Genomic DNA, 26,951 nt, shown 5'->3' with positions numbered 1-26,951 from the left:
AATCAATTATTTATTCATAATGATTGATGTTCTTTGTACATCTGAATTATCATTTGACTTTGTTTCCACTCGTATTAAGTTTAATTTGGCTATTTAATATCTTTGAAAAACGTCTTTTGTGGAAAACTAATTGAAAAAAAAAATTATGAAAACAAATCAGGCTATACGTTCTTTTTACTGGCTTTAGGTTTTATATAACAACATCAAATAAATACAGCAGATAGGGAAAAGATAAGGCCACTTGGATTCCATCTCTGACATCCGCTTGAGAAATGCTGTTATTTGGTTAAAAGTAGTTACTAAATCGATAAATAGGGGCTAAAAAGGATTTAAAGAATAAAGACATGTAATTAAAGCCCACTTTTTAAGACGAAAGTACAGGACATTAATTTCTCTATTTCTCTTTGTTTAGCCTATTAGTACATTATCAATATATTACTTACCATGGGAAAAGAAGACCAGTGAAATTAATTGTAAATTATTCGGTGCCATTGTACAGTCAAGTGGTCAGAGCCAGTACCAAACAATTTGTTGTTTGCTGTGCCAATTCACTAAAATTGCAAAGAAGTCTTTAGGTCGGTTATTTACAAAGCCTTAGGTACTAATATGCAACATAAGTTATAATTCAAATATTCATCTTTTTATACGAATGAAATTAGGACTTTCCATAGCAACCTGTCGTTTCTTGGTTTAGCTCGACCATGTCTCGTGTTCATATTCATTCAAAAAAATAAATGTATAAAAAAATTTTTGTGCCCAACATTATTCTACATACAAATAAAGTAGAACTATAGAATATATTTTGATTAAGCTAGTTGAACAAATCACATAATAAAGAATCAATACCAAATTAAAAAACTCACCCCCCCCCCTCCAAAACAAATAAAGGAAAATTAGACCAGAATAGCTTTTACATTCGCTGGCCAAGATTGTCTTAAACCTTTTTTGATGCTACAGCCACAAATTATAGATTAGGTTTCACCCTATATCTCACTCCAGGTAAAATACATGGACTGAGTGTTCCTCAATTACATTGGCTTTCTAACCAAACTCGCGGCTTTCTAACCAAACTCGCCCGCTCACATAATGTCGTGCAGTGCCTTTGGATTTAATAATTGGATTAAATAAATAAAAATTAGATTAAATAAAAAAAAAAAAGTTTTTAACTAAAAGTATGGAGTGACGTTAAAACTTTATACGAATGGAAATTATTCCGTATATGAAAGGGGCTGCCCCCTCCTCGACCCGGCGCTCTTTAAGCAAAAGTTTTTTACTGTTTTAAAAAACAAAGTTTTGAGACAGACTCAAACTTTAGCGTAAAGAGCGAGGGGTTGAGGAGGGGGCAGACTAAACTCGATGAAACTTATATATTTGAAAGCAGCCTAAAAATTTGATTTTTTTATGTATCTATTGGTATCAAAATTCCGTTTTTTAGAGTTTCAGTCACTAATGAGCCGGGTTGCTCATTACTTACAGTTCGTTACCACGACTGTTTGATAATGCACCACCCGCGCTTAGATTGTATTGGATAACGCTCCTTCCTTGCAATGTCATTGGACATCGTCAATCTTTTAGAAGCCAAATCATCTGATCGGATGGCTTTTGAGGTTTACAGAAATACTGAAGTGAGACATTTGCCTAAGTATCATAAATTTGAGCAGCAGCACAGTAAGAAATTAAAAAAAAAAAATATCAAGTAAAAGTAATGAATGGAATTAGAATTAATGCAAACAGGTATTATTGTGTATCAGGGAAGCTGCCTCCTTCTAAATTCTCTGCCGTTTGCGCTAGAGTCTTATTTACTGATTAACAATAGTTTAGATATTAAAAAAATACTTCTTATTCCAGATCCTCGGCAATTGTGTTTTAGCATTGGTTCTCAAAAAATTAGGGCAAGAAGTCAAACTTTAGCATAAAGGGAGGGTGTGGAGGAGCGGGCGACCCTTCTGATATGTGAAATGGTTTCAATTGAGTTTAAGTTTTAATGTCATTATTTACTTTCATTTGAGAAAACTGGTTTTGTTACTTCATTTAATTTCTGTTGGTTTTGTTATAAGATAAGATTTATTACAAAAAGCCTGCAGGATATAGCAACACAAAATGCAGCCTACAAACACAGCTCGAGAAACAAAATACAACTTAGGATTATACAAAAAAAAAAAAAACATGGTCCAACATTTGAACCAACAACCATCTGCTCAATTAACCAGCATTCACTCCCAAACACTCGTCCAAAACATTCATTCCTCAACTCAGACAGCTCTTCACACTCGTGTACCAAATTAAAAGAGACTCTCAGTCACCCATCAACATTTAGGGCAAAAAAGGGGCCGGTCGCCAGCCTAAAATTTCCAAAAAAATTCCTTCTCTCACCTAAATCCAAACTAACCCCTCTTACCAACAACAAACTCTTCAAATCCTGTCTATTCAACCAAAATTTAAAATAAGCCTTCTCCCTCCAACTCTTCTTAGTTTGGGAGTAAAACCTTAAAGACATGGATTAGTCCTTATGGGTTTGCCATTCTTGGATTTCTTGGTTATTTAGAGTTCGCTGGACTTCCTTCCATACTGACACGTTTTCATCCATTGAGCCTTTTCCTTCATTCCACATGTCTGAAAGGCCAGAAAGGTCCAGTATTTTCTTTACCTGATTTTATATATATGTATTATGTATATATATATATATATATATATATATATATATATATATATATATATATATATATATATATATATATATATATATATATATATATATATATAATGTTACATTTCTACTTACTTTTAATTTCTCTCAACATGCTCCTTTTTTCTCAATAAAAATTTTCAAATTGAAGAGATTCACCTAATCACCTTGGGCGGTTGGCTTTTTTTTTTTCAAATAGATTCCCAATCATCACAAATCCAAGTGTCATTATAGCTTCATTTTTATTTGGTAAGATTTGATACACAGAAAGCTGATTTTGTCGACCTTTAGACGCCGGAAGTGAAGTGTCTTTATTAAAATAGGTGACTACTTGTCTGTCTCTGAGACAGACAAGCAAAATTTTAAATTGTAAAACAGACAAGCAAAAATTGTAAATTGTCATGTGTTTACGATAATTTTTTCCCCTCAATTCATGGAAAATAAAAAAAGTTTTGTTTACTATAAACTTTTTACTAGATTTCGGGAAATTTACTAGATCCTCTAAATTTACTAGATTTTTTTTTTACTAGATCTAGTAAAATCCTACTGACGGTGGCAACCCTGAACTGCGCGTCTTATCAAAATAAGTGTTCCAACATTTCTTCCGAGAGTGGCAGATTCATTGGGAGAACTGTGCAGCGCCTTAAAGAGACTTCTCTAAAGGAGATTAGTGTAAAAATTTTGAATGTGACTTAAGAGTTTTTTTAATGAATAAAGGTGGGGACAAACCCTCATTTCATAAGAATAAGGACAACACCACATTCTTTAGATAGCGTTAGGTCTCTCATGCATGTGAACTATCATTGCATAATTTCAATCAAAATGGCACTCCTCTTTGGAGGAATTTATTTCCTGTTTGTAAAATTATGCAAATTTGCATGTGCTAATAACTTCTAACAGGATATAGTACCTTAGAGGATAGCCCTATCTCGTCAATTATCAACTTTTTTTGTTTATGTAGCCGAGCCATTTATAATTAATTGGAGGGTCTTGCCATAGCTTGCTGAGGTTGAAATAATGAAAAAGTTGCCTAAAACTAAAAACCGATCCCTACTCTCGCAAAAATCTTAAAAATCCCATTTGTTCCTTGCGCATGTAAGTTATTTGTAAGTAAGTAAGTAAGTATGACGGCACTAGACCATTAAGGTCCAAACTCGCGGTGCTGAGCTCCATTTTATGGCACTTCAACTAGAAAGCGCAATGGAGGGGCCAGCCATCCTGTGCTTTCGCACACCCTTCCTGCTTACATTCCCCAGATTTCTCCTGGAACCCATTTAGAGATGGGTCGACTCTGGCTAAGCTTACAGAGTCACACCACTGACTCGCGTCCCAAACCCAAATATCTGGCCACGCCAGGGATCGAACCTGTGCCCCTTGACAAAGAATTTTCAGCCCAGCGCAGGTCCATTTAGCCAGGACCTTAGTCAGGACCATTTAGCTACGAGCTATTTGACCCAAGGCTTTCTTAATTGTGGAAAAGGGCTAGTAATCCCTCCTTCAACTACCATTTCTTACACTCAAGTTTAATAATCGTAAAGTAATACTTCAATAATGATACTCATGCCTAAGAAAAGCACCCCTTGAAAATTTAATAGGAGAGTAGAAGTTGGAAAATTAAAAAAAAACAAAAAAACAACGGGTTATTATTTTCTTGATTTTAAAGACAAGTTCCTGTAAGAACCTGTCTAACAGGAATGTTTCTTATTAAAGCCAGTAGGGGGGTCAGAACCCTAAGAAAATAAAAGGGCGTTAAACTTTGTGTACAAATGGAAAAACGAGAAACACCGCCATTTAAACTCGATGATAATGAAGCTCCTGGTAGTAATTCCCCCATAGAAATTTCCCCGTGACGCTCATTCTATAACTTTACTACCTCTTTCCCTGCAGGCATGTGAATATAATCTCTTATGTTGCATAGGCAAAGATTGTCGCAATGGGAAGGATGCTAAAACCCCCAGGCGCTAATATTGAAGGCATACACCATGGATATTCCCGGGAATCAAGAGGGATTAGAGATCAGTTTCTACTAGGAATGCACCATTGTGAGGCATTAATGTCTCTATACTTTAAAACTGTAATTCTTTGGACTAAAGTTATCGTTATATGACACAAAATAAATAAGAAAACAGTTTTTAACTGAAAGTAAGGAGCGACATTCAAACTTAAAACGAACAGAAATTATTCCGTATATAAAAGGGCTGTCCCCTCTTCAACGCCTCGCTCTTTACGCTAAAGTTCGGCTCTTTCTCACAACTCTAAGTTTTTCAACAATAAAAAACTTTAGTGTGAAGAGCGAGGCGTTGAGGAGGGGACAGCCCCTTTCATATAATTTATGTTCGTTTTAAGGTTTAATGTCGCTCCATACTTTCAGTTAAAAAACTTTTTTTTATTTAATTTCTGAACGTTTTTATATTAATGCAGGTTTTGATTTGGGCTTACCGTACATGAATAATTAAAACGAAATGTGCACATTAATTTTACTTTTTTTTTTACTAAAAGGCTTTCTCGAAAGTTGTCTAATTCCATTTACGAACGTTTTTGTTAGTAATAAATACACGTAACTTACGAATGAACTAACGTAACGAACTTCTATATTCGTGTATTAGGGGGGATTACCCTCTAGTCTATTACCTCGCTCTTTACGCTAAAGTTCAAATTGTTTTCCGATTCTTCAAGAATGACCCATTAATCACCCGTTAATTAGAATAAATAGCTCTTATGAAAGTACTAAATAAACTTTAGCGTAAAGAGCGAGGAATTGACTGGGGAGCAAACCCAATCGCACATGTAATAGTTTCTGTTCGTTTTAAGTTTTGATGTTGAAAAGTTTTCAGTTGAATAGTTTTTCAGTTGAAAACTAGTTTTTTTAATTTAATTTCTGTCGTTTTTTAAATAATACTGGGAAATCTGGCGCCCCCTTCATAGCAATTTCCCTTCCCTTATGAAAACTTCCTCCATGTAAAGATCCTCCCACGTAACCCCCCGTCCAAGCCCCCCACCCCACTACCAGAAAAAATTCCCCTTGAAAACGTCTATATACTTCACAATAACCAATACTATATATGAACATTGGGCAAAGTTCATAACTTGCATCCCTTCCTCCGGGGACTGTGGGGGATTAAGTCATCCTCAAAGACATACTTATAATATTTTTCGACCCTGCTGAACAAAATGGCTGTCTCAAAATTTTGATCGGGTGACATTGGGAAAAAAATGAGCGTGTGAGGGGGTCTAGTTGCCCTCCATTTTTTTGGTCACCTAAAAAGGGCACTAGAACTTTTAATTTTTGGTCGAGTGAGCCCTCCCACGATATTCTAGGACCACTGGGTCAATACGATCCCCCCTGAAAAAAAAACAACAAAAAAACAAACAAATAAACACACATCCGTGATCTTTCTTCTGGCCAAAAATACAAAATTCCATAATTTTGCAGATAAGAGCTTGAAACCTCTACAGTAGGATTCTCTGATACGCTGAATCTTATGGTGTGGTTTAAATTAAGGTTCTATGATTTTTAAAGGGTGTTTTTTTTTCGACAATAAGGCAATTTTTCTCAGCCGCATAACTTTCGATGGGTAAGACTAAACATGGTGAAACTTATATATATGAAATCAGCACAAAGATCTAATTCTTTTGATGTATCTATTGATATCAAAATTCCTTTTTTAGAGTTTCAGTTACTATTGAGCCGGGTCGCTCCTTACTTATAGTTCATTACCACGAACTGTTTGATATAAGCAAATTCTGTTTTATTTCAGCGCAATTTTTTATGGTGATTAAGAAAGTCAGTAGAATGGTCAGTTTTGTCTAAGAAACCTTCTTCTAATATTCTACATCAGAAAAGTTAAATCACTGGAAAAAACAGCAACAAAAAAACAAAAAACGATCAAAAAAGCATAGAAATGAACCTAAAGTCATTCCCATCCTTGCTGAAACAAATGGAAAATTTCTAAATTCCTTCAAACAGTTTGTGGTAACAAACTGTCAGTAAGCAGCGACCCAGCTCAATAGTAACCGAAACTCTAAAAACACGGAATTTTGATACAAATAGATACATCAAAAGAAGAGGATTTTTATGCTGATTTTAAATATATAAGTTTCATCAAGTTTAGTCGAACCGATCAAAAGTTACGAACCTGAGAAAATTTGCCATATTTTCGAAATAAAAGGAATCCTTCTAAAAGTCACAGAAGCCTAATGAAAATCACACCATCAGATTTAGCGTATCAGAGAACCCTACTGTAGAGGTTTCAAGCTCCTATCTGCACAAACGTGGAATTTTGTATTTTTGCCAGAAGAAAGACCACGGATGCGTGTTTATTTGTTTGTTTGTTTTTTCCCCAGGAGTCATCGTATCGACCCAATCGTCCTAGAATTCCGTGAGAGGGCTCATTTGAACAGAAATTAAAAGCTCTAGTGCCCTTTTAAAGTGACCAAAAAAATAGGAGGGCAACTAGTCTCCCTCCCTCGTTCATTTTTTCCGAAGGTCAGCGGATCAAAATTTTGAGATAGCCATTTTGTTCAGCATAGTCAAAAAATATCATATCGTGGGAGGGCTCATTTGAATAGAAATTAAAAGTTCTAGTGCCCTTTTTAGGTGACCAAAAATGGAGGGCAAGTAGGCCCCCACACACGCTCATTTTGTTCCCAATGTCACCCGATAAAAATTTTGAGACAGCCATTTTGTTCAGCATGGTGGAAAAATATAATAACTATGTCTTTGAGGATGACTTTATCCCCCACAGTCCCCCGGGAAAGGGCTGCAAATTATAAACTTTGCCCAATGTTCACACATAGTATTGGTTACTAGGAAGTATACAGACGTTTTCAAGGGGAATTTTTTCTGGTAGTGGGGTGGGGGGGGGTTGGATGGGGGGTTACGTAGGAGGATCTTTTCATGGAAGAAGTTTTCATGGGGGAAGGGACATTGCTATGAAGGGGGCGCCATATTTCCGTGAGAATCATCTAATAAAGATGTCTTTGAGGACGACTTAATCCCCCACAGTCGCCAAGGGATGGGCTGTAAGTTATGAACTTTGCCCATTGTTTATATTTAGTATTGGCCATTGGTAAGTATACAGACGTTTTCAGGGGATGATTTTTTCTTGGGGGGGGGCGGAGGACTCGGTTACGTGGGAGGATCTTTCCATGGAAGAATTTTTCACGGGGGAAGCGAATTTCCATAAAGGGGATACTGTGTTTCCCAGCATTAATTAAAAAACAATCAGAAATTAAATAATAAACAAATTATTTCAAGTGAAAGTAAGGAGTAACATTAAAACTTAAAACGAACAGAAAATATTACGTATATAAGGGGGTTTGTCCTCTCGTCAATACCTCACTCTTTATGCTAATGTATTTTTAATAATTTCAAAAGAGCTATTTACGACGGCCTTTGTGATTCAGCGGTCATTCTTAAAGAATTGGAACAAAATTTGAACTTTAGCGTAAAGAGCGAGGTATTGACGAGGGGGAGAACTCCACATATTACCTATATGAGGAATTTCTCCCCCTCGTCAATACTTCGCTCTTTACGCTAAAGTTTGAATTTTGTTAAATAATGGCCGATATAAGTAATAATTTGTTTGTGTTATTTTCCGGCTAGTCTTAGCATTTAATTTTACATTTAGAAGCTTCATAACTATGATTTTTATGTAATAATAAACCAGATATTGTATGTCTTCGGCTTGTGGTTTATTAAATAAAAAACAAACAAGTTTTTTCCAACCGAAAGTAAGGAATAACATTAAAACTTTAAATGAACATAAATTTATTGCGTACATCTCTGAAAGATTTTTTCTTTCATTCATTTCAGTGATTTGAGAATTGCCCAACTTGTGACTTTAAATTTCATAAAAATACTTTCGACCTCTTTGGCCGTTTTGTTACTATGCCTTACAAAATTAGTTCCGCAAATATCGCTAATTTAAGTTACTTGGAAGAATCTTTCCATGGAGATAATTTCTCGTGGGGGAAAGGAATTTTCCATGGAGGGGGATCTGTATTTCCGTATATTATTTAAAAAACGATCAGTAATTAAATAGAAAAAAGTTTTTCAACTGAAAGTGAGAAGCAACATTAAAACTTAACAGTAACAGAAAATATTACATATATGAGATGGGTAGCCTCTCTTCAATAGCTCGCTCTTGCGCTAAAGTTCTTTTTTAACTTTTAAAAGAGGTTATTATTCTAACTAAACATCCTTTGTGATTCAAGAGTCATTCTTAAACAACTGGAACTGAAACTAAATTTAGGTTGTTATAAGACTATTATTCGTTAAAAAAAAAGTAAAATTAATATGCAAATTTCGTTTCAATTATTCATATACAGTGAGCCAAATTCAAAACCTGCATTTATTCAAAAACGTTCAGAAATTAAATAACAAAAACAAGTTTTTTTAACTGAAAGTAAGGAGCAACATTAAAATTTAAAACGAACAGAAATTATTCCATATATGAAAGAGGCTGTTCCCTGCTCAACGCCCCGCTCTTTACGTTAAAGTTTTTTTTTTATTCTTTTATAAAGCAGAGTTGTGAGAAAGAGTCAAATTTTAGCGTAAAGAGCGGGGCGTTGAGCAGGACACAGCCCCTTTCATATACGGTCTAATTTCTGTTCGTTTTAAGTTGTAATGTCGCTCCTTACTTTCAGTTTAAAAAAAATGGTTTTTTTATTTAATCAAACAGTTCGTGGTAACGAACTATAAGTAAGGAGCGACCCGGCTCAATGGTAACCGAAACTCTAAAAAACTGAATTTTTATACCAATAGATACATCAAAAGAATCAGATTTTAATTCTGATTTCAAATATATACGTTCCATCAAGTTTAATCTTACCCATCAAAAGTTACGCGCCTGAGAAAATTTGGCTGATTTTCGAAAAAGGAGGAAAGACCCCCTAAAAGTTATAAAACCTTAATGAAATTCACGCCATTATATTCAGCGTATCAGAGAACCCTACTTTAGAGGTTTCAAGCTCCTATCTACAAAAATTTGGAATTTTGCATTTTTTGCCAGAAGAAAGATCACGGGTGCGTGTTTATTTGTTTTTGTTGTTGTTTTTTTTTTCTTCCCAGGAGTGATCTTATTGACCCAGTGGTCCAAGAATATCGTAAGAGGGCTCATTGGAACGGAAATTAAAAGTTCTAGTGCCCTTTTTAAGTAACCAAAAAAATGGAGGGCAACTAGGCCCCCTCCCACGCTCATTTTCCCCAAAGCCACCGATCAAAATTTTGAGATAGCCATTTTGTTCAGCATACTCGAAAATCTAATAAATATGTCTTTTACGATGACTTAATCCTCCACAGTTCCCAGGGGAAGGGCTGCAAGTTATGAACTTTGCCCATTACTTACATATTGTATTGGTTATTGGGAAGTATGCAGACATTTTCTGGAAGAATTTTTTTCTGGTGGGGGGGATGGAGGAGGGGGTTACTCGGGAGAATCTTTCCGTGGAGGATGTTTCTTTGGGGTAAGGGACATTTCTATGAAGGGGGCGCCTTATTTCCAAGCATTATTTAAAAAAACGATCAGAAATAAAATTAAAAAAAAAAGTTTTTTAAACTGAAAGTAAGAAGCAACATTAGAACTTAAAATGAACAGAAATTATTACGTATATGAGGGGGTTCTCCCCAAATCAATACCTCGCTCTTTACGCTACAGTTTTTTTTAGTGCTTTCAAAAGACCTATCTATTCTAATTAAACGGCCTTTGTGATTCAGGGGTTTGTGAATTAAATTTTTGTTAACTTTTAACATAAAGTGCGTGTTATTTAATAAGGGGATAACCACATCATATACGTAATAACATATACGTAATAAAAAAAATAAAATAAAAAAAAACAAGCGATACGGCTCAATAGTAATCGAAACTTTTAAAAACGGAACTTTGATGTCAATAAATGTATCAAAAGAATGGGCTTATAATGCTGATTCTAAATATATGAATTTTATTAAGTTTAGTATTGCTCATCAAAGGCTACAAGCCTGAGAAAATTTACCTGATTTTCTAAAGAGGGGGGAAACATCCCCTAAAAGTGAAAGAATTTTAATAAAAATCACACCGTCAGATCCAGCGTATCAGAAAACCCTACAACATAGGTTTCAAGCTCATATCTGCGAAAATCTGCAACTTTGTATTTTTTGCCAGACGAAAAATATACGAATATAGAACTTCGTTACGTAAGTTAATTTGTAAATTACGTCAAAACCAAATTTAGAGACAGCCATTTTGCAAAAGAAAATTAAGATTTTTATGCAAATTTTGTTTACTTATTCAATGACGGCGAGCCAAAACAAAAGCTGCATTAACTAAAAAACGATCAGAAATTAAATAAAAAAAACAAGTTTTTTTAACTGAAAGTAAGGCGCGACTTTAAAACTTAAAACGAACATAAATTAGTCCGCATATGAAAGGGGCTGCCCCCTCCTCACCGCCTCGCTCTTTACGCTAAGGTTTGACTCTTTCTCACAACTCTACTTTATAAAACAATAAAAAACTTTAACGTAAAGAGCGGAAAGTTGAGGAGGGGACAGCTCCTTTCATATACGGAATAATTTCTGTTCGTTTTAAGTTTTAATGTCGCCTCCTTACTTTCAGTTTAAAAAACTTGTTTTTTTTATTTAATTATATAAAGGCTTGAAACCTCTACAGTAGAGTTACCTTTTATTTACCGTAATACAGCAGTTTTCCCCTTTTCCGTAATACAGCAATTTTAGCTACTAAAAAGGGCATTAGAACTTTTAATTTTCTTTCTAGTGAGCTCTTTCGTGATTTTCTAGGACCAGTGGCTCGATATGATCATCAATTGAAAAGAAAAACAATCAAATAACACATATTCATGACCTTGTTTCTGGGGAAAAATACAGAATTCCACATTTTTGTAAATAGAAGCTTTAAGCCACTATAATAGCGATCTCTGAAATGTTGAATCTGACGGTGTAATTTTAATCAAGATCACTTGCTTTTTTGGGGCACCCCCTATTTTTGAAAATCAGGCTAATTTGCTTAGGATTGTAGCTTTTGATGATTGTACCTTTAAACTTATTGAATTTTCAAGCACTTCGTGGTAACAAACTGTAAGTAAGGAGCAACTCGGTCCAATAGTAACCAAAACTCTAAAAAACAGAACTTTGGTAACAATACTACTACTACTACTAACAACTCACTGCAGCACCAAGCCGTCTGAGGCCAACACAGCTACACACGATCCTCCTCCACCCTAATCTATTCAAAGCCTCCCTTTTTACACCCGCCCAGGAAGTTCCCATTTCCTTTAAATCTTTCTTTATGACGTCCTCCCACCCCAGATGGGGATAACCTGCTTTCCATTTAGCCCTAGATGTTTGGCCGAAAAGAACAATCTTCGGCAATCTGTCATCCTTCATCCACAAAACATGCCCTAAACACCTCAACCTTTCTTTCATTATAGCCCTAGAGAGCGGTATTGAACCACATTTCTTACCCAGATTAGTACCCAGAACAATCCTTAAGCAATTTCTCTGGAAAACATCTAGCAAATCTTCATCCGCTTTTCGGAGTGTCCATGCTTCAGAGCCATATTTGACCACTGTCGTCACTGTAGCTTCTAATATTCTAATCTTGGTTTGCAGACTTATTTTACTATTCTTCCAGACTTTTTTTAACTGTGAAAAAACACCCTGAGCCTTGGCTATTCTAGTTTTAACATCTTCACTGCTCCCACCATCTTTACTAATAATACTACCAAAGTAAGTGATGCTGCCCACCTGATCAATCTTTTCATTACCCAACGTAACAATAGATGCATACAAAAATTGGCAATATTATGCTGACTTTAAATATGCAATATTCATCAACTTTAATGTTATCCATAAAAAGCTATAAGCCTGAGAAAATTTGCCAGATTTCTGAAAAATGGAGGAAGCATTCCCAAAAAGTCAAGGAATTTTATTTTAAATCGCGCCATCAAATTCAAGGTATCAGAGAACATTAGAGTGGAGGTTTCAAGCTCCCCGCTTTAAAAATGTAAAAAAAAAAAAAAAAAAAATTCAAAACAAAAAACAAATGTAAGAAGAAAGATAACGAATGCGTGTTTATTTTTTTTTTCTTCCCAGGGGCGATCGTACCAAACCAATGGTCCTGTAAAATCGAGAAGAGGCTCAATTTAATGGACATTAAAAGTTTTAGAGCCCTTTTTAAGTGACCAAAAAAATGTGAGGGTAACTAGCGCCCCTCCCACATCCTTTGTTTACCCAAAATCGTCCGATCAAATCTGAGACAGCCAATTTGTATACATAGTTGAAAAGTCTAATAACAATGCCTCTGGGGATACCATGACCCCCACAGTCCCCGGAGGAAGGGTTGCAAGTTATTAAATTTGTCCATAGTTTACACAGTAGTGTAGGTTATTCAAAGTATAAAGACATTTTTAACGGGGGGATATTTTGGGGATGGATTTTTTACGGAGAGAATTTCCCCTTTGGAGAGAAGTTTCCGGGGGGAACTTTTCAGATAAAATTTTATACGGAGGGAATTTGCCAGAATTTACATACAACATTCGTTTTCTTGTCTTGCTTTCTGATTGACGACTCCATTTTGCATGTGGAGATTCTTTGGGGGAATGTTCCAGGGGAAATTTTCAGCTCAGTTAGGATCCTCTGGGGAATTTTGCGTGTGATACCCACGGGTGGGTTTTCACACGGGATAAATTCTACATAAGGGAATCATTACTAGGAGAAATTTTCCATGGGAAATTTTCTGCGGGAGAAACTTTCCACTTGGGGGGGGGGGAGGGTTTCCGGGAAAATCTTTCCACACAAGAGAGATTAGGCTTTGACCTGACAATAAAAAAAAAAACAATTTTTTTTAACTGAAAGTAAGGAGCGACATTAAAACTTAAAACGAACAGAAAAAATTCCGTATATGAAAGGGGCTGTCCCCTCCTCAACGCCTCGCTCTTTACGCTAAAGTTTTTAATTGTTTAAAAAAAATAGAGTTGTGAGAAAGTCAAACTTTAGCGTAAAGAGCGAGGCGTTGAGGAGGGGATAAACCCTTTCATATACGGAATAATTTCTGTTCGTTTTAAGTTTTAATGTCGCTCCTTACTTTCAGTTAAAAAAAACTTGTTTTTTTATTTAATTTTTGAATGTTTTTGAATTAATGGAGGTTTTCATTTTTGCTCACCGCACATGAATAATTAAAAGAAAATTTGCATATTAATTTACTTTTATTTGGTTAAATGGCTTTCTCGAAACTTCTTTCATTTTATTTACGAACGTTTTTATTAGTAATAAATATACGTAACTTACGAATTAACTTACGTAACGACCTTCTATATTCACATATTTTTAATACGTACATTAGGGGTTTTACCCCCTAGTTAAGACCTTTCTATTTAAGTGACAATTTAAATTCTGTTCCAATTCTTTAAAAATTATCCTTCAGTGACACAGAATGTAACATAGAATAAGTATCTCTTACGGAAATATTAGAACGTCTCTGGCTAAAAGAGTATAGTATTGACTAGGAGGTAAACCCAATCACATATTTAATATTTTCTGTTCGTTTAAAGTTTTGATGTTGCTGCTGTTGCAGTTGAAAAACTTGTTTTTTTATATTTAGTTTCTGATCTTTTTTTAAATAATACTGGGAAGTCCGGCGTCCCCTTCATAGCAATGTCCCTTCCCCCATGAAAACTTCCTTCATGGCAAGATCCTCCTACATAACCCCAGACCCGCCCCCACTACCAGGAAAAATCTCCCCTGAAAATGTCTGTACTGTATACTTCCCAATAACCAATACTATATGTTAACATTGGGTAAAGTTCATAACTTTCAGCCCTCCTCCCGGGATCTTTAGGGGATTAAGTCATTCTAAGAGACATACATATAATATTTTCGAATAAGCTGAAAAAAATGGCTGTCTAAAAATTTTGATCAGGTGACTTTTGGAAAAAAATTAGTTTGGGAAGGGGCCCTGTCGCCCCCCATTTTTTTGGTCACTTAAAAAGGGGCACTCGAACTTTTCATATCCGTTGTAATGAGTCCTTCCAAGATATTCTAGGACAACTGGATCGATAAGATCTCCCCTTGGTGGAAAAAAACAAATAAACACGCATCCGTGATCTTTCTTCTGGCGAAAAATACAAAATTCCAAATTTTTGTAGATAGGAGCTTGAAATCTCTACAGTAGGTTTCTCTAATATGCGTAACATGATTTTGTGCTTTTCATTAAGTTTCTATAACTTTTAGGGTGTCTTTACCTCTTTTTTCGAAAATCAGCCAAATTTTCTCAGACGCGTGACTTTTAATGGTTAGGACTAAACTTGACGAAACTTATATATTTGAAATCAGCATTAAAATCCAATTCTTTTGATGTATCTATTGGTATCAAAATACCGTTTTCTAGAGTTTCGGTGACCATTGAGCCGGGTCCCAATAACCAATACTATTATGTTAACATTGGGTAAAGTTCATAACTTTCAGCCCTCCTCCTGGGGGCTTCGAGGGATTAAGTCATCCTAAATGACATAGTTATCATATTTTCGAACATTTTGAACAAACTGGCTATCCCGAAATTTTGATCAGGTGACTTTGGGGAAAAAATGAGCGTAGGAGGGGGCCTAGTTTCCCTCCATTTTTTTTGGTCACTTATAAATGGCACTAGAACTTTTCATTTCCGTTCTAATGAGCCCTCCCACGATATACTAGAACCACTGTGTCGATACGATCACCCCTGGGAAAAAAAAAAAAAAAAAAAAAAAAAAAAAAAACACGCATCCGTGATCCTTCTTCTGGCAAAAAATGGAAAATTCCACATTTTTGTAGATAGAAGCTTGAAACCTCTACAGTAGGGTTCCCTGATACGCTGAATATGATGGTGTGAGTTTCATTAAGGTTCTATAGCTTTTAGGGGGTCTTTCTACCTTTTTTCGAAAATCATCCAAATTTTCTCAGGCGCGTAACTTTTGATAGGTAAGATTAAACTCAATGAAACTTATATATTTCAAATCAGAATTAAAATCTGATTCTTTTGATGTATTTATTGGTATCAACATTCCGTTTTTTAGAGTTTCGGTTACTATTGAGCCGGGTCGCTCCTTGCTTACAGTTCGTTACCACGAACTGTTTGAAACGATCAGAAACTAAATAAAAACAAGTCTCTCTTAAATGAAACAATACAAAGGAGTATTTTTCAAGCGGAATCAACTACATGAAATTTTTTGAGGGATATTCACAGCGAGGATTGAATTGTCCTGGGGTGATTTCCAGGGGGAAGAGTTTACGCAGGAGAAATTTTCCATTGAAGAATTTTTCGAGGGTGTAGATTTCCTGGGATTATTTAAAAATCAATCAGAAATTGAATAAAAAAACGTTTGCTAAATGAATAAATAAACAAAAATATATAATAAATAAAAATTGGTTTCCTACTGAGAGTAAGAAGCAACATTAGAACTTAAAACGAACGGAAATCATTCTGAATATAAGGGGAGCTTCCCCTCCTTACTACCCCACTTTTTAAGTTCACCTTCTACCTGTTATCTGAATTCCAGAAGAACAATCCCTGGATTACAAGGGACGTGTTATAACACGGTTCTATATAACCTTTTTAGAAGTGCTAAAAAACTTAGTACGAAGAGAGGCGTATTGAGGTGGGGACATATCCGTTAATATAAGGAATAAATTCAATGAATTTTAAGCTGTATTGTTGCTCCTTAATTTTAGTAGAGAGAAAGTTATTTTCTTTATTTAGAAATATATTTGGAATCAGCATAAAAAGACAATCCTTTTGCCGTGCTTATGTTTATCAAAACATTCTTTTTTAGTTCGGGCAATTATTAGCCCTTAAACTGCTTGATACAATTCAAATGATATTACCATAAAGTTGTTTCAATAAAAACACACAAGTTTCATATCGGAAGACAATGTAAGCTATGCTCGAACTGTCGTGAAAATTTGAGGAATTGTTTCGAGGTGTGTTATTTACTGGTTTTCATTAGGAAAAGCCATCTTTGGCACTTTCATATACGAACTTTTCAATTACTTTCTCACTTCACTTCTTTTTAATATTCTTTGGATATTTTTATGTAGCATTTTTTTTTACAGAGGCAGCCTATCGGTCTACAATTTTTTCCGGATATTAAACTGAAACGTTTACTCCCAACAAATTAAGTTTCGTTGCCAAAAACAACCATTAGCAGTACTTGTAAAATATTTCTTGTATGAAAAAATAATGATAAGAATAATTGTTTTGTTTAGTTGACTGTCTTAATTAAAAGTAATATGAATAATGTCGAATACTAGGATCTTATAGATGCCTAACCGGAAAAAGAAATCCCTGTTCTTTTAAAATGAAATTTTCCTTGAAATTTAATCCCTAATCATTATTTCCTATAGATCAAGGTTACACTTTTAATTGGAAGGGAAATTTTTCTGCATTGTCTTTGTTGTACAAGACAAAATTGAGCGGAGAAATGTGGTTAGTGTCGCACTGTAATGGGGTTTCGTTTAATTGGCTTGCATCTGAAGAAAAGAGAAAACATTTGTAATACCACTCCCTTCGTTGGTGATTAAACATTAGTTGTTTACTAGTTTATTATATTTTGCATAGTCTAAAAAGGTGAACGCATTGATGACGAAGCAATGAACAAAAGAAGAAAGGATTTTATTGTTTTCTTTTGTCCTAGTACTTCTAAAACAAAAGAAAATAAAGTGTGACTCAAAAAGTACGCCGGATTTGAATTTACTGTAAGTCGAAATTACCACAGATTTACACACAGCATTAAAACATAATCTCAATGATGAGTGCTAACAAAAAGTGCAAAAACTATGTTACCCACAGCAACATATAAAAATAACAGGATTTTCAAATCTTACGCTCTTTTTGTGACACCGCTGATTTTAAATATTGTTTAAAAACAAAGGATCAGCAAAGGATAAGACTGAGTAAACTGAAATCTCAGTAATTTGTGATGAATTTGTTTTCTCTTCCGCATTTAAAATTAGGTAACCTATAATGTGGAATCCAACACCCATCGCGCTGTACAAAACAAAATAAGTGATGGGTTTGGAGAAGAAATCAAAACAATAACAAAATCAATAAAAACAATTGATCTTTCAACAAATTGACTAGCCTGCCAAAAAATGTTCAGTAAAGCTCATCAAAGCTTTGACGCTTTTGATGCATATAATTTCGTCTTCGGTCAGAACCCAGAGAACTAGTAACCAGTAGCTGTTTTAGGCCTCATAATTTATTTTTTTTTGGGGGGGGGGGCAAAGTAAACCATAGGAATGTAAAAATAAAAATTAAAACAATTAAATTTCAAATGTAAGAAAAACTAGGAGGGGGTAGGGGAGGGGTAGCTGCCTGCCCGGGGCTAGAACAGCCTTGCTGGTAACTCCATATTTGGGCGATATATACACTAAATTATAGGGTTAGATTGGATTATATTCATTTAGGATGTATCTAAATGAGAGTAAGCACCATAATAAAGATAAAATATAAACTAGGTATGTATTTTCAATGTTTGAGTTGGAATGAAAATAGAGTTGGTACCAAAGGGCGCCTCGAAAAGAACGCCGGATTTGAATTTACTATAAATCAAACTTCACACGCATATACAAATTTAAACCACGAAAATTATCCTGGAAAACAAAATACAGTATAAAAACATAATCTTAATGACATGTGATAAGAAAACGTTCCAAAAACAAGATTGCCAGCAATAAGCCATACAAATAACGGTCTTTTAAAATCTGGCTTTTCTTTTTTAGACACCCTTCTAAATGTTAGTACTAGACGTTAGTGTTAGAACTAAATGGACAGTGGCTTACCAATAAGCTCGGATAAAGGAGATATATCTGCTAAAAAGATATACAAAAACCGTTCTTGCTTTGAACATTAAGTGAAATTTTTGTAACAACATACATATATCCAGTTTATTTTACAAAAATGACTTTGCTTATAGTTATGCTTCTATTTCCACCCCTATGACTAATCTTCTAAAGCCTCATACCATGGATACACTACTGACGGGAAGACAGGATTGCCTTAAACCATGGATGCACTGCTGACCAGGTTTGCAGTATATTCCGCCGCCCCTGGCATCATCAAAATGACATATACATCATTATTCTTGTATCAAGTTTTTCATCAAGCCTTATCCATGCAGGCAACCTTCACTTGGAGGAAGCTACAGACAGCTTTGTATTAAAAAGCTGTTTAGGGAGACAGTTGCTGATGGATTAGCGAGGTCAAAACCTGTTTTTCAGGCCTGCTTATTTTTTCCTATAGAAGTTTCCTGCTCCTAATAATCAGAGTAAGCTTTGTATGGTCCCCAATTTGTCTGATTTAAGGGAGACAGCCAGAATCCTAACCTTTGGATTTGCTTCTTCCTGGAATAAATTTATCAAATTGAACCAATTACAACTGAGAAATGTTCTCAATAAGGAAGGTGACAGAAACTCTAACAATAAATTTTCCAAATTTTAACACTCGTTTTGTCTATCAGTCAAATGAGAAGGACACCAGCAAAAAAAAAAAAAAAAAAAAAAAAAAAAAAAAAAAAAAAAAAACTGAGTTAGGGATAGTCAATCAGTCTTCAGTTCTTAAAAACCCTTATGCAAAACTTACTAATGGAATCTATGGCCATACAGGGATGAGCAACGTTACAGAAGGGGAAAAAAAAAAATCAAAGATGTCGAAGCGAATTAATAGATCAGAACGGCTCTTTGCAGCACTTGCTGAAGCTGCTACTTTTTCCCAGTAACTTTCACTGGTCGAATCTGCTAAATATGCCAGAAGACATTTCTATCCTTTGCTCTAGCAAACTGTATTTGTGCAAAGGAGAAGGGGATATTATTATTGACAGTACTGACCAAAATATAAATATGGATATTATCGTTATACTGAAGTTTAGATCTGATGTCGCAAAAAAAAAGAAAAAAAAATTAGCACTGGCAACGGGATCAAAAAGGATTTGACAACACCAGTAAGTTATCTGAATATGTTTGCTGTATTCTCAAATGATAATAGAAAAATCACAAATGAAACTGTTGTATTAAGTGCCAGGATTGATAATTTTAGGGCTGACGGGGTTTACTTACCATCGTCGGGGGTGTCTCGATATTTTTGTAATTTCCTGTCTATTTTATATCTTTAGACTGCTTTATACTTCTATGTGACAAAACTGTTCTTTCATATTTATTTTCTGTTCATTACTAATACCTTTTTTATTTGCCTTTTTCAATAGATCAGTGGGTTACCATATCTCACTACCTTCCAAAGACGCACAAACACTTTTAACGCTTAAGTTTTACTTTTCTGTTAAAATGTTTCGGCACTAAACTTACTCGTTTTGGTTTAGTCGTTTTACACAGCAAACTGTTAGGTCATGTTTGTCAATTAGATTTGACGTTGTAAATTATTGTCGTGTTAAAAGACGCGATATTTTTTCATATCTCGGTTCGTCATTTTGATCAGTCAAAAGATGCAAAAGATAATTGCCCCTTTGCAATGAGTGCCAATCTTCCTATTACCTGTCTTTATTTCTCTTCCTTTTAAGGGTTTTTTCTTTCCTTTTCAGTTTTTGCATCTCTTTTTCCTTTCATATAAAAAATTGTTTTAAGGTCCAACTTCTGTTTACGAGGGTAACTATAATGTACTTTTCAAAATAAATTGAGGTTAAGTATAGTAACGTTACTGAACATTTACGTTACTGAATAGTAACGTAAATGACCTGCACTGGAACTTTTAATGACATTAAATAAAAGAAACAAGTTTTTTAAACTGAAAGTAAGAAGCGAAATTAAAACTTAAAACAAACAGAAATTATTCCGTATATGAAAGGGGCTGTCCCCTCCTCAACGCCTCGCTCTTTGCGCTAAAGTTTTTTATTGTTTTAAAAAAAAAGTTGTGAGACAGAGTCAAACTTTAGCGTAAAGAGTGAGGCGTTGAGGGGGGGGGACAGCCCCTTTCATATACGGAATAATTTCTGTTCGTTTTAAGTTTTAATGTCGCTCCTTACTTTCAGTTTAAAAAACTTGTTTCTTTTATTTAATTTCTGATCGTTCTTTAGTTAATGCAGCTTTTATTTTGGCTCACCGTCATTGAATAAGTAAACAAAATTTGCATAAAAATTTTACTTTTCTTTTGTTAAATGGCTGTCTCTAAATTTGGTTCTGACGTAATTTACAAATTAACTTACGTAACGAACTTCTATATTCGTATATTTTTCTTCTGCCAAAAAATACAAAGTTGCAGATTTTACCAGATATGAGCTTGAAACCTATGGAATAGGGTTTTCTGATACGCTGAATCTGACGGTGTGATTTTCATTAAAATTCTTTCACTTGTAGGGGATTTTTCCCCCCTCTTTAAAAAATCAGGTAAATTTTCTCAGGCTCGTAGCCTTTGATGAGTAATACTAAACTTAATTAAATTTATATATTTACAATCAGCATCATAAGCCCATTCTTTTGATACATTTATTGACAACAAAATTCCGTTTTTAAAAGTTTTGATTACTATTGAGCCGTATCGCTTGCTTTTTTCTTATTGTTTTTTTTTTATTACGTATATGTTATTACGTATATGATGGGGTTCTCCCCTTAGTCAATACCACGCTCTTTACTTTAAAAGTTAAAAAAAAAATTAATTAACAAACCCCTGAATCACAAAGGCCTCTTAATTAGAATAGATAGCTCTTTTGAAAGCACTAAAAAAAAAACTGTAGCGTAAAGAGCGAAGTATTGACTTGGGGGAGAACCCCCTCATATACGTAATAATTTCTGTTCGTTTTAAGTTCTAATGTTGCTTCTTACTTTCAGTTGAAAAAACTTGTTTTTTTTAATTTAATTTCCGATCGTTTTTTAAATAATGCTTGGAAATCCGGCGCTCCCTTCATAGAAATACCCCTTATCCCAAAGAAACATCCTCCACGGAAATATTCTTCCTAGTAACCCCCTACTCCAGCCCCCCCCCCCACCAGAAAAAAATCCTTCCAGAAAATGTCTGTATACTTCCCAATAACCAATACAATATGTAAGGAATCGGCAAAGTTCATAACTTGCAGCCCTTCCCATGGGAACTGTGGGGGATTAAGTCATCCTAAAAGACATATTTATTAGATTTTCGACTATGTTGAACAAAATGGCTATCTCAAACTTTTAATTGAGTGACTCTGAGAAAAAAATGAGCGTGGGAGGGGGCCTAGTTGCCCTCCATTTATTTTGGTCACTTTAAAAGGGCACTAGAACTTTTAATTTCCGTTCCAATGAGCCCTCCTACGATATTCTAGGACCACTGGGTCAATACGATTACCCCTGGGAAAAAAAAAAAAAAAATAACAACAAATAAACACGCATCCGTGATCTTTCTTCTGGCAAAAAATGGAAAATTCCACATTTTTGTAGATAGGAGCTTGAAACCTCTACAGTAGGGTTCTCTGATACGCTGAAAATGATGGTGTAATTTTCATTAAGGTTGTTTATTTTTGAGGGGGTCTTTCCCCCTTTTTTCGAAAATCAGCAAAATTTTCTCAGGCGCGTAACTTTTGATGGGTAAGATTAAATTTGATGAAATTTTTATATTTGAAATCATAATTAAAGTCTGATTCTTTGGATGTATCTATTGGTATCAAAATTTCGTTTTTTAGAGTTTCGGTTACCATTGAGCCGGGTCGCTCCTTACTTACAGTTCGTTACCACGAACTATTTGATTACCCATTAAAAATACACTGTTTCACTTTCCATCCGTTCCTCAAAAATATATCTACCCAGCCTCCACCCCACCCACCACAGCTTATTGCGGGGCTCATATGTATGATAATGAAAACCACCTTTAATGGGCAATCAACGTATATTGACATTTTCTTTTGCATTACGAGACAGCAATTGTTAACACTGATTAAGCAGTGATCTACGGAATGTATTTAAAAGGAAATAGCGGGAGGAAACTCTTTTCTCTTTGAAGGACCTTTGAAACTAAGTTTAGCTCTAGATAGTGTTGCAAACATATCAGGAGCTACTCCAGAAGACATGCCAACACGTCAGTTTAGAGCTTTTAGAAACAAAGTTAACATGAACTAATTGCAACTGTCATCCAGTTTTCTAACCGTGTTGTAGAAATTTGATATTATTTGTTAAGTATTGCAGATCGGATGTTGACCAAGATTGAATTACAATCCCTTCTAAAATTCGTCAAATAAACAATTGGGGAAGCTTCCGAGTGGCACGCGACAAACCTATTTGGAGGCTATTTGTGTTCATGACAGGTGGCCCAAAGGGCAGTCCAGGTGACACCCTTGAAAGCAATTAACTGTAGTGATTCGATCAATCAGATTACAAAACGTATTACGAAGTGAATATTGCTTCAGTGTAAGTCACTTTATCCTGTCTGTCGGTGAACTTTGAAACTGATCATCTGCTTATTCACACATGCTGAGCAAATGTACGTCCACAAAGTGATCAGAGTAAGGTTCATCCCTCCTCTTTCATTGAAAGATACAAAATAAGAATGGCAAAAACTAATCTTTGTTAGCGCCCTCTGAAAATTCCTTCCAGTACTCTTTGACAATTTTTAAAAGCTTGCCTTCATGAGATATTTCTGTTGGTGTTCATAGGTAAGCAGTGAGAAATAATCACCATGATCACAAAGGAAGATTGGAGTCTTTATCCCCCCCCCTATCCCCCTTTACCCAAATAGACTATTTCTTTTAACCAACTGCAGTCACTCGGGTAAATAGGCACATACAGTAAAAACTATTTCTCTTAGATGGGGGGGGGTAACAAAGAATTTGTCAGCATGGGCACCCATAAGCTGAATTCCAGGGGAGGCAAACCTCGTCTAATTGGCACTTTTAATGCTATACGATAGAAATTTCAGAATAAAAATATAAAAGTAAGGCAGCATCATTCAGCCAGGGGCAGGGAGGTGGGCGCCCCTGTCCCTCATTATGAGCACCCATGTTTGTCAGTGAACTTTGAAACTGATCATCAGCAATTTCCTGCTCATTCAAATATTATAAGGAAATCGGAACCCTCAGAGGGTTCAAACAAAGAGCTACCCAACACATCTCTCTCATTATAAGATAGAAAATAAAACCTGTGAAAATGAAAACCTTTCAGGATAAGAATGACCTTCGTCCTCACACTCAAAACATTGTAAAGATTTGCCTCAAAAAAAAAAAAAACTTTTACAGGTGTAACTACTTAATTAAAAAGTGACAAAATTCGAAAAGATGATTTTTCTTTGAAGGGGGGGGGACGGTATGAAAGAACCGTTTCAGAGATTAGGCTAACCTGAGGCCAATGAGTAGTCAATGCGCTAAAGTTGTTTCTTTAATAATATTCTAATCCCAATTCAACGGCCCTTGTGTTCCAGCAGTCTTTGTTATATAATTGGGACAAAAAGTCAAACTTTTGCGTAAAGAGAGAAGGGTTGAGGGGATAGAGGCACCACTCATATACGTAATAATTTCTGTTCGTTTTAAGTTTTAATTTGCCCCGTACTCTCAGTTGATTTTTTTTTTAATATTTTTTATTTCTGATGACGTGGGCAACCAGCCCTATAAACCCCTAATTTTTTGCTGTCAAGTTGTACATATCAATAATTATAAATTGACGGGACACGTCACACTTTTTTTAGTTTCTCAAATATTACGGGCAGTGATATTAACGACGGGCATTTGGTCAACGAATGCAGAACATCCAAAAAACTGATTTTGATATGCTAAGTAAAGTTCACTTGTCTGTGGCGGATAATACTAACGTAAGAATTTGTCTTGGTTGGACCACAGGTTTTAGGTTAATCACAAAGGTACCAGGAACGTTTTGTAAAAAAAAAAAAGGAAAATATAAAAGACATCATAAAAGTCTTGAGAGTTTTTAGAAAAAAAGGAGCAGAAGCTAAATAATCTCCTTCCCCCCATGCTTGCGCACCTGTCCTGTATGTGTTCATATCTTTAATATGTCTGTCCCTGAAAAAAACAAACTTTTTCGCATGCTGTACAATGGTCTGAGTTGCGCAGGTACCAATTTCCTGATTCAATAACTTCGGCCGGGAGTGCAATGCGTGGTTGGGGGAAAATCATCCGACGCTTCCGTTGTTTCCTCCCCCCCCCAGATTTTTCCAGGTACCCATTTAAAGCTGGGTCGACTCTGGCTTAGCTTACAGGGTCGCACCATTGACCCCCTTCCCAAACAAAAGAATATCACTTTCATTTATTTCTTTTTTATGTCTTGTGACCCAATCCTTGCATTTTTATTTTGTAGATTTAAAAAAAAAAGAAAAAAAAAAGTATGAGCAAGACACTTGTTGCTACACCTATAGAAACAAATAATTCTTTCAAAGGATATACAATAGCAATAATAATTGTAAATATAGAACACACTATAGAGATTTTCCACGGATCAATGAACGGGTTATAGAACGGCAAAGATATGTTTACAGCATAGCCCTTGTGTAACTTCCGTTCAATAGGATAGTAATATTTCTTCAAACTGGGAATCACTTCTTCAAACTAAGAACAACACATAAGCAGAAGAACTCTGGCCTTTTTCTGCAAGATAATTAGTACAAAATCACAAACAGTAATATACAGCAACCGCAATTTGACCTCTGATTTGGCCAATAAGATATAAAATAACAGTCAAACCACAATATTTTGTTGATGTGTCACTTTCGAAGATGTTTATAAGCATAGATTGTCTTGTCCAATGAGGACACTCACTTCCTGCTCTCTTTGCTAGACCAAAGGATAAGTTATGATTTTTTGTTTTTCCATTAATTTGATTTTATTTCAAAAAATTACTAAATTCTGGGACTCAAAACTTTCTAGATCATTTTTAATATTTGACAATTTTAATTCTTCTTCCCAATATTCTAACACTTATATCGCATTATATTGATTTTCGTGTCATTATTAACTATTGTATTGCATTCAAAATAAGGGGAAAGACTTTTTACTTAATGAATTTTCGTATGTATACGGATATGGAGCCGAATCAGGCTTTGATTCAAATTTGAGTTTCTAACCCAATAAGTTGCATAGACAACGTTTTTTCTGCTTTGGGGTAGTATTTGAGAGCCAGGGGTCAAGTTCGTCGAAAATAGCAAAAACAAATGCATATTAGGATACTATAGGAAATTATATAAAAAATCATAACTCTAAAGTAACTTCTTTGGGTAGGGAATTGTTTACCGTCTATCCAATTTTGGATAGATATTTTGGATATAATCTTGTTCAAGTTTTTTTTTTGTATCTTTCCAGAGCTTTCTAAAGAAACAGAACCATTCAAAATGCCATTGAACTGGTACTTGACCTAAGTTTTCTTATTTGGATAAAAAAAATCGCAAATTTTTGTCATCCTACCCCGAAAAGGGCTATAAATGTTATGTAAAGTTAATAAGTAATATTCTAAGATCCGTTAGACTTGTAGAGTTGAAACTTTATGGGGAGTTATGGAGAGGGAATACTGAGCTCGCTCTATAGACTGTTTTGAACAAATCCCTTCAAAAAAAAGCAAAGAGGAATATTAAAATCTAAAACTTGCAAAAATAAAGTCTTCAAGAAACCTCCGAAGCTAACCCTTCAGTCAAATCTCTTTTATTTTTATTCTGTGATGTTTTTGGTTTTCCTTTCTAAAATTGACTCCCCCTTCCCAAAAAATAGAATTCTATGGTTTAAAATATAGTTTATGCATTAATTTTTTTATTTTTACATTTAGCTTAAACTCTGCCTTTTTTCTACGTTGTAATAACGCTCATTAATTAATTTATTTTATGTTCTTTAAGAAGGAATACAGAAAAGTTCCTTCTTAAAAAAAATTAGGTTACGAAAATTCATAGGATATATTTAAATTAAAGCTATAGAAAAAATTGAGTTCACAATAAATGGAGAATAATGATTATAATATATTAGCTCACAATTAAAGGAGAATTACAATTAGATTATATTTTTTTAAACGGAATTATATTATTTTTATGCATAACTATAAATTATATAACTTTTTTATATCAAGACTCATCATAATCCAAAAAACTTCTTCTTAAATAAAGGAACATCATTGTATCTGCCAAATTTCTACTACATTTTTATTGCATGGTGAGATGTAATTAGCTTAACATTCTTTCAAGAGTAGAGACCAATGTTTGTTTATATATTCATCTAATACAAAAATGAATCCCCAGCATGTCAAAACATTTGTTGAAGTTCTGCGAAAAAAAAACTGGCTTTCTGAGACAAATAATCTCTCATATTCTTCCTTTTTTCCAACTGAAGAGATCCAGTG

General features: G+C 34.8%; 1 protein-coding gene across 2 annotated transcripts in view; it reads right to left on the bottom strand.

Annotated features, from left to right (window-relative positions):
* LOC148956749 (cell adhesion molecule 2-like) overlaps positions 1-26,951 on the bottom strand; it is a 241,206-nt gene that overhangs the window by 195,231 nt on the left and 19,024 nt on the right. For both annotated transcript variants that reach the window (XM_089087196.1, XM_089087205.1), the window contains exon 2: positions 444-551. In XM_089087196.1, the coding sequence (XP_088943322.1) occupies positions 444-492 (49 nt within the window). In that variant the 5' untranslated portion in view covers positions 493-551. The remainder of the gene's footprint in view (positions 1-443; positions 552-26,951) is intronic.

Source organism: Artemia sp. Qi Xiang Cuo, chromosome 1 (assembly GCF_049724085.1).
Source record: "Artemia sp. Qi Xiang Cuo chromosome 1, ASM4972408v1, whole genome shotgun sequence".
NCBI lineage: Eukaryota > Metazoa > Arthropoda > Branchiopoda > Anostraca > Artemiidae > Artemia > Artemia sp. Qi Xiang Cuo.
Note: the sequence above shows the minus strand (reverse complement) of the source record. Positions and strands in the feature narration are given on the sequence as shown.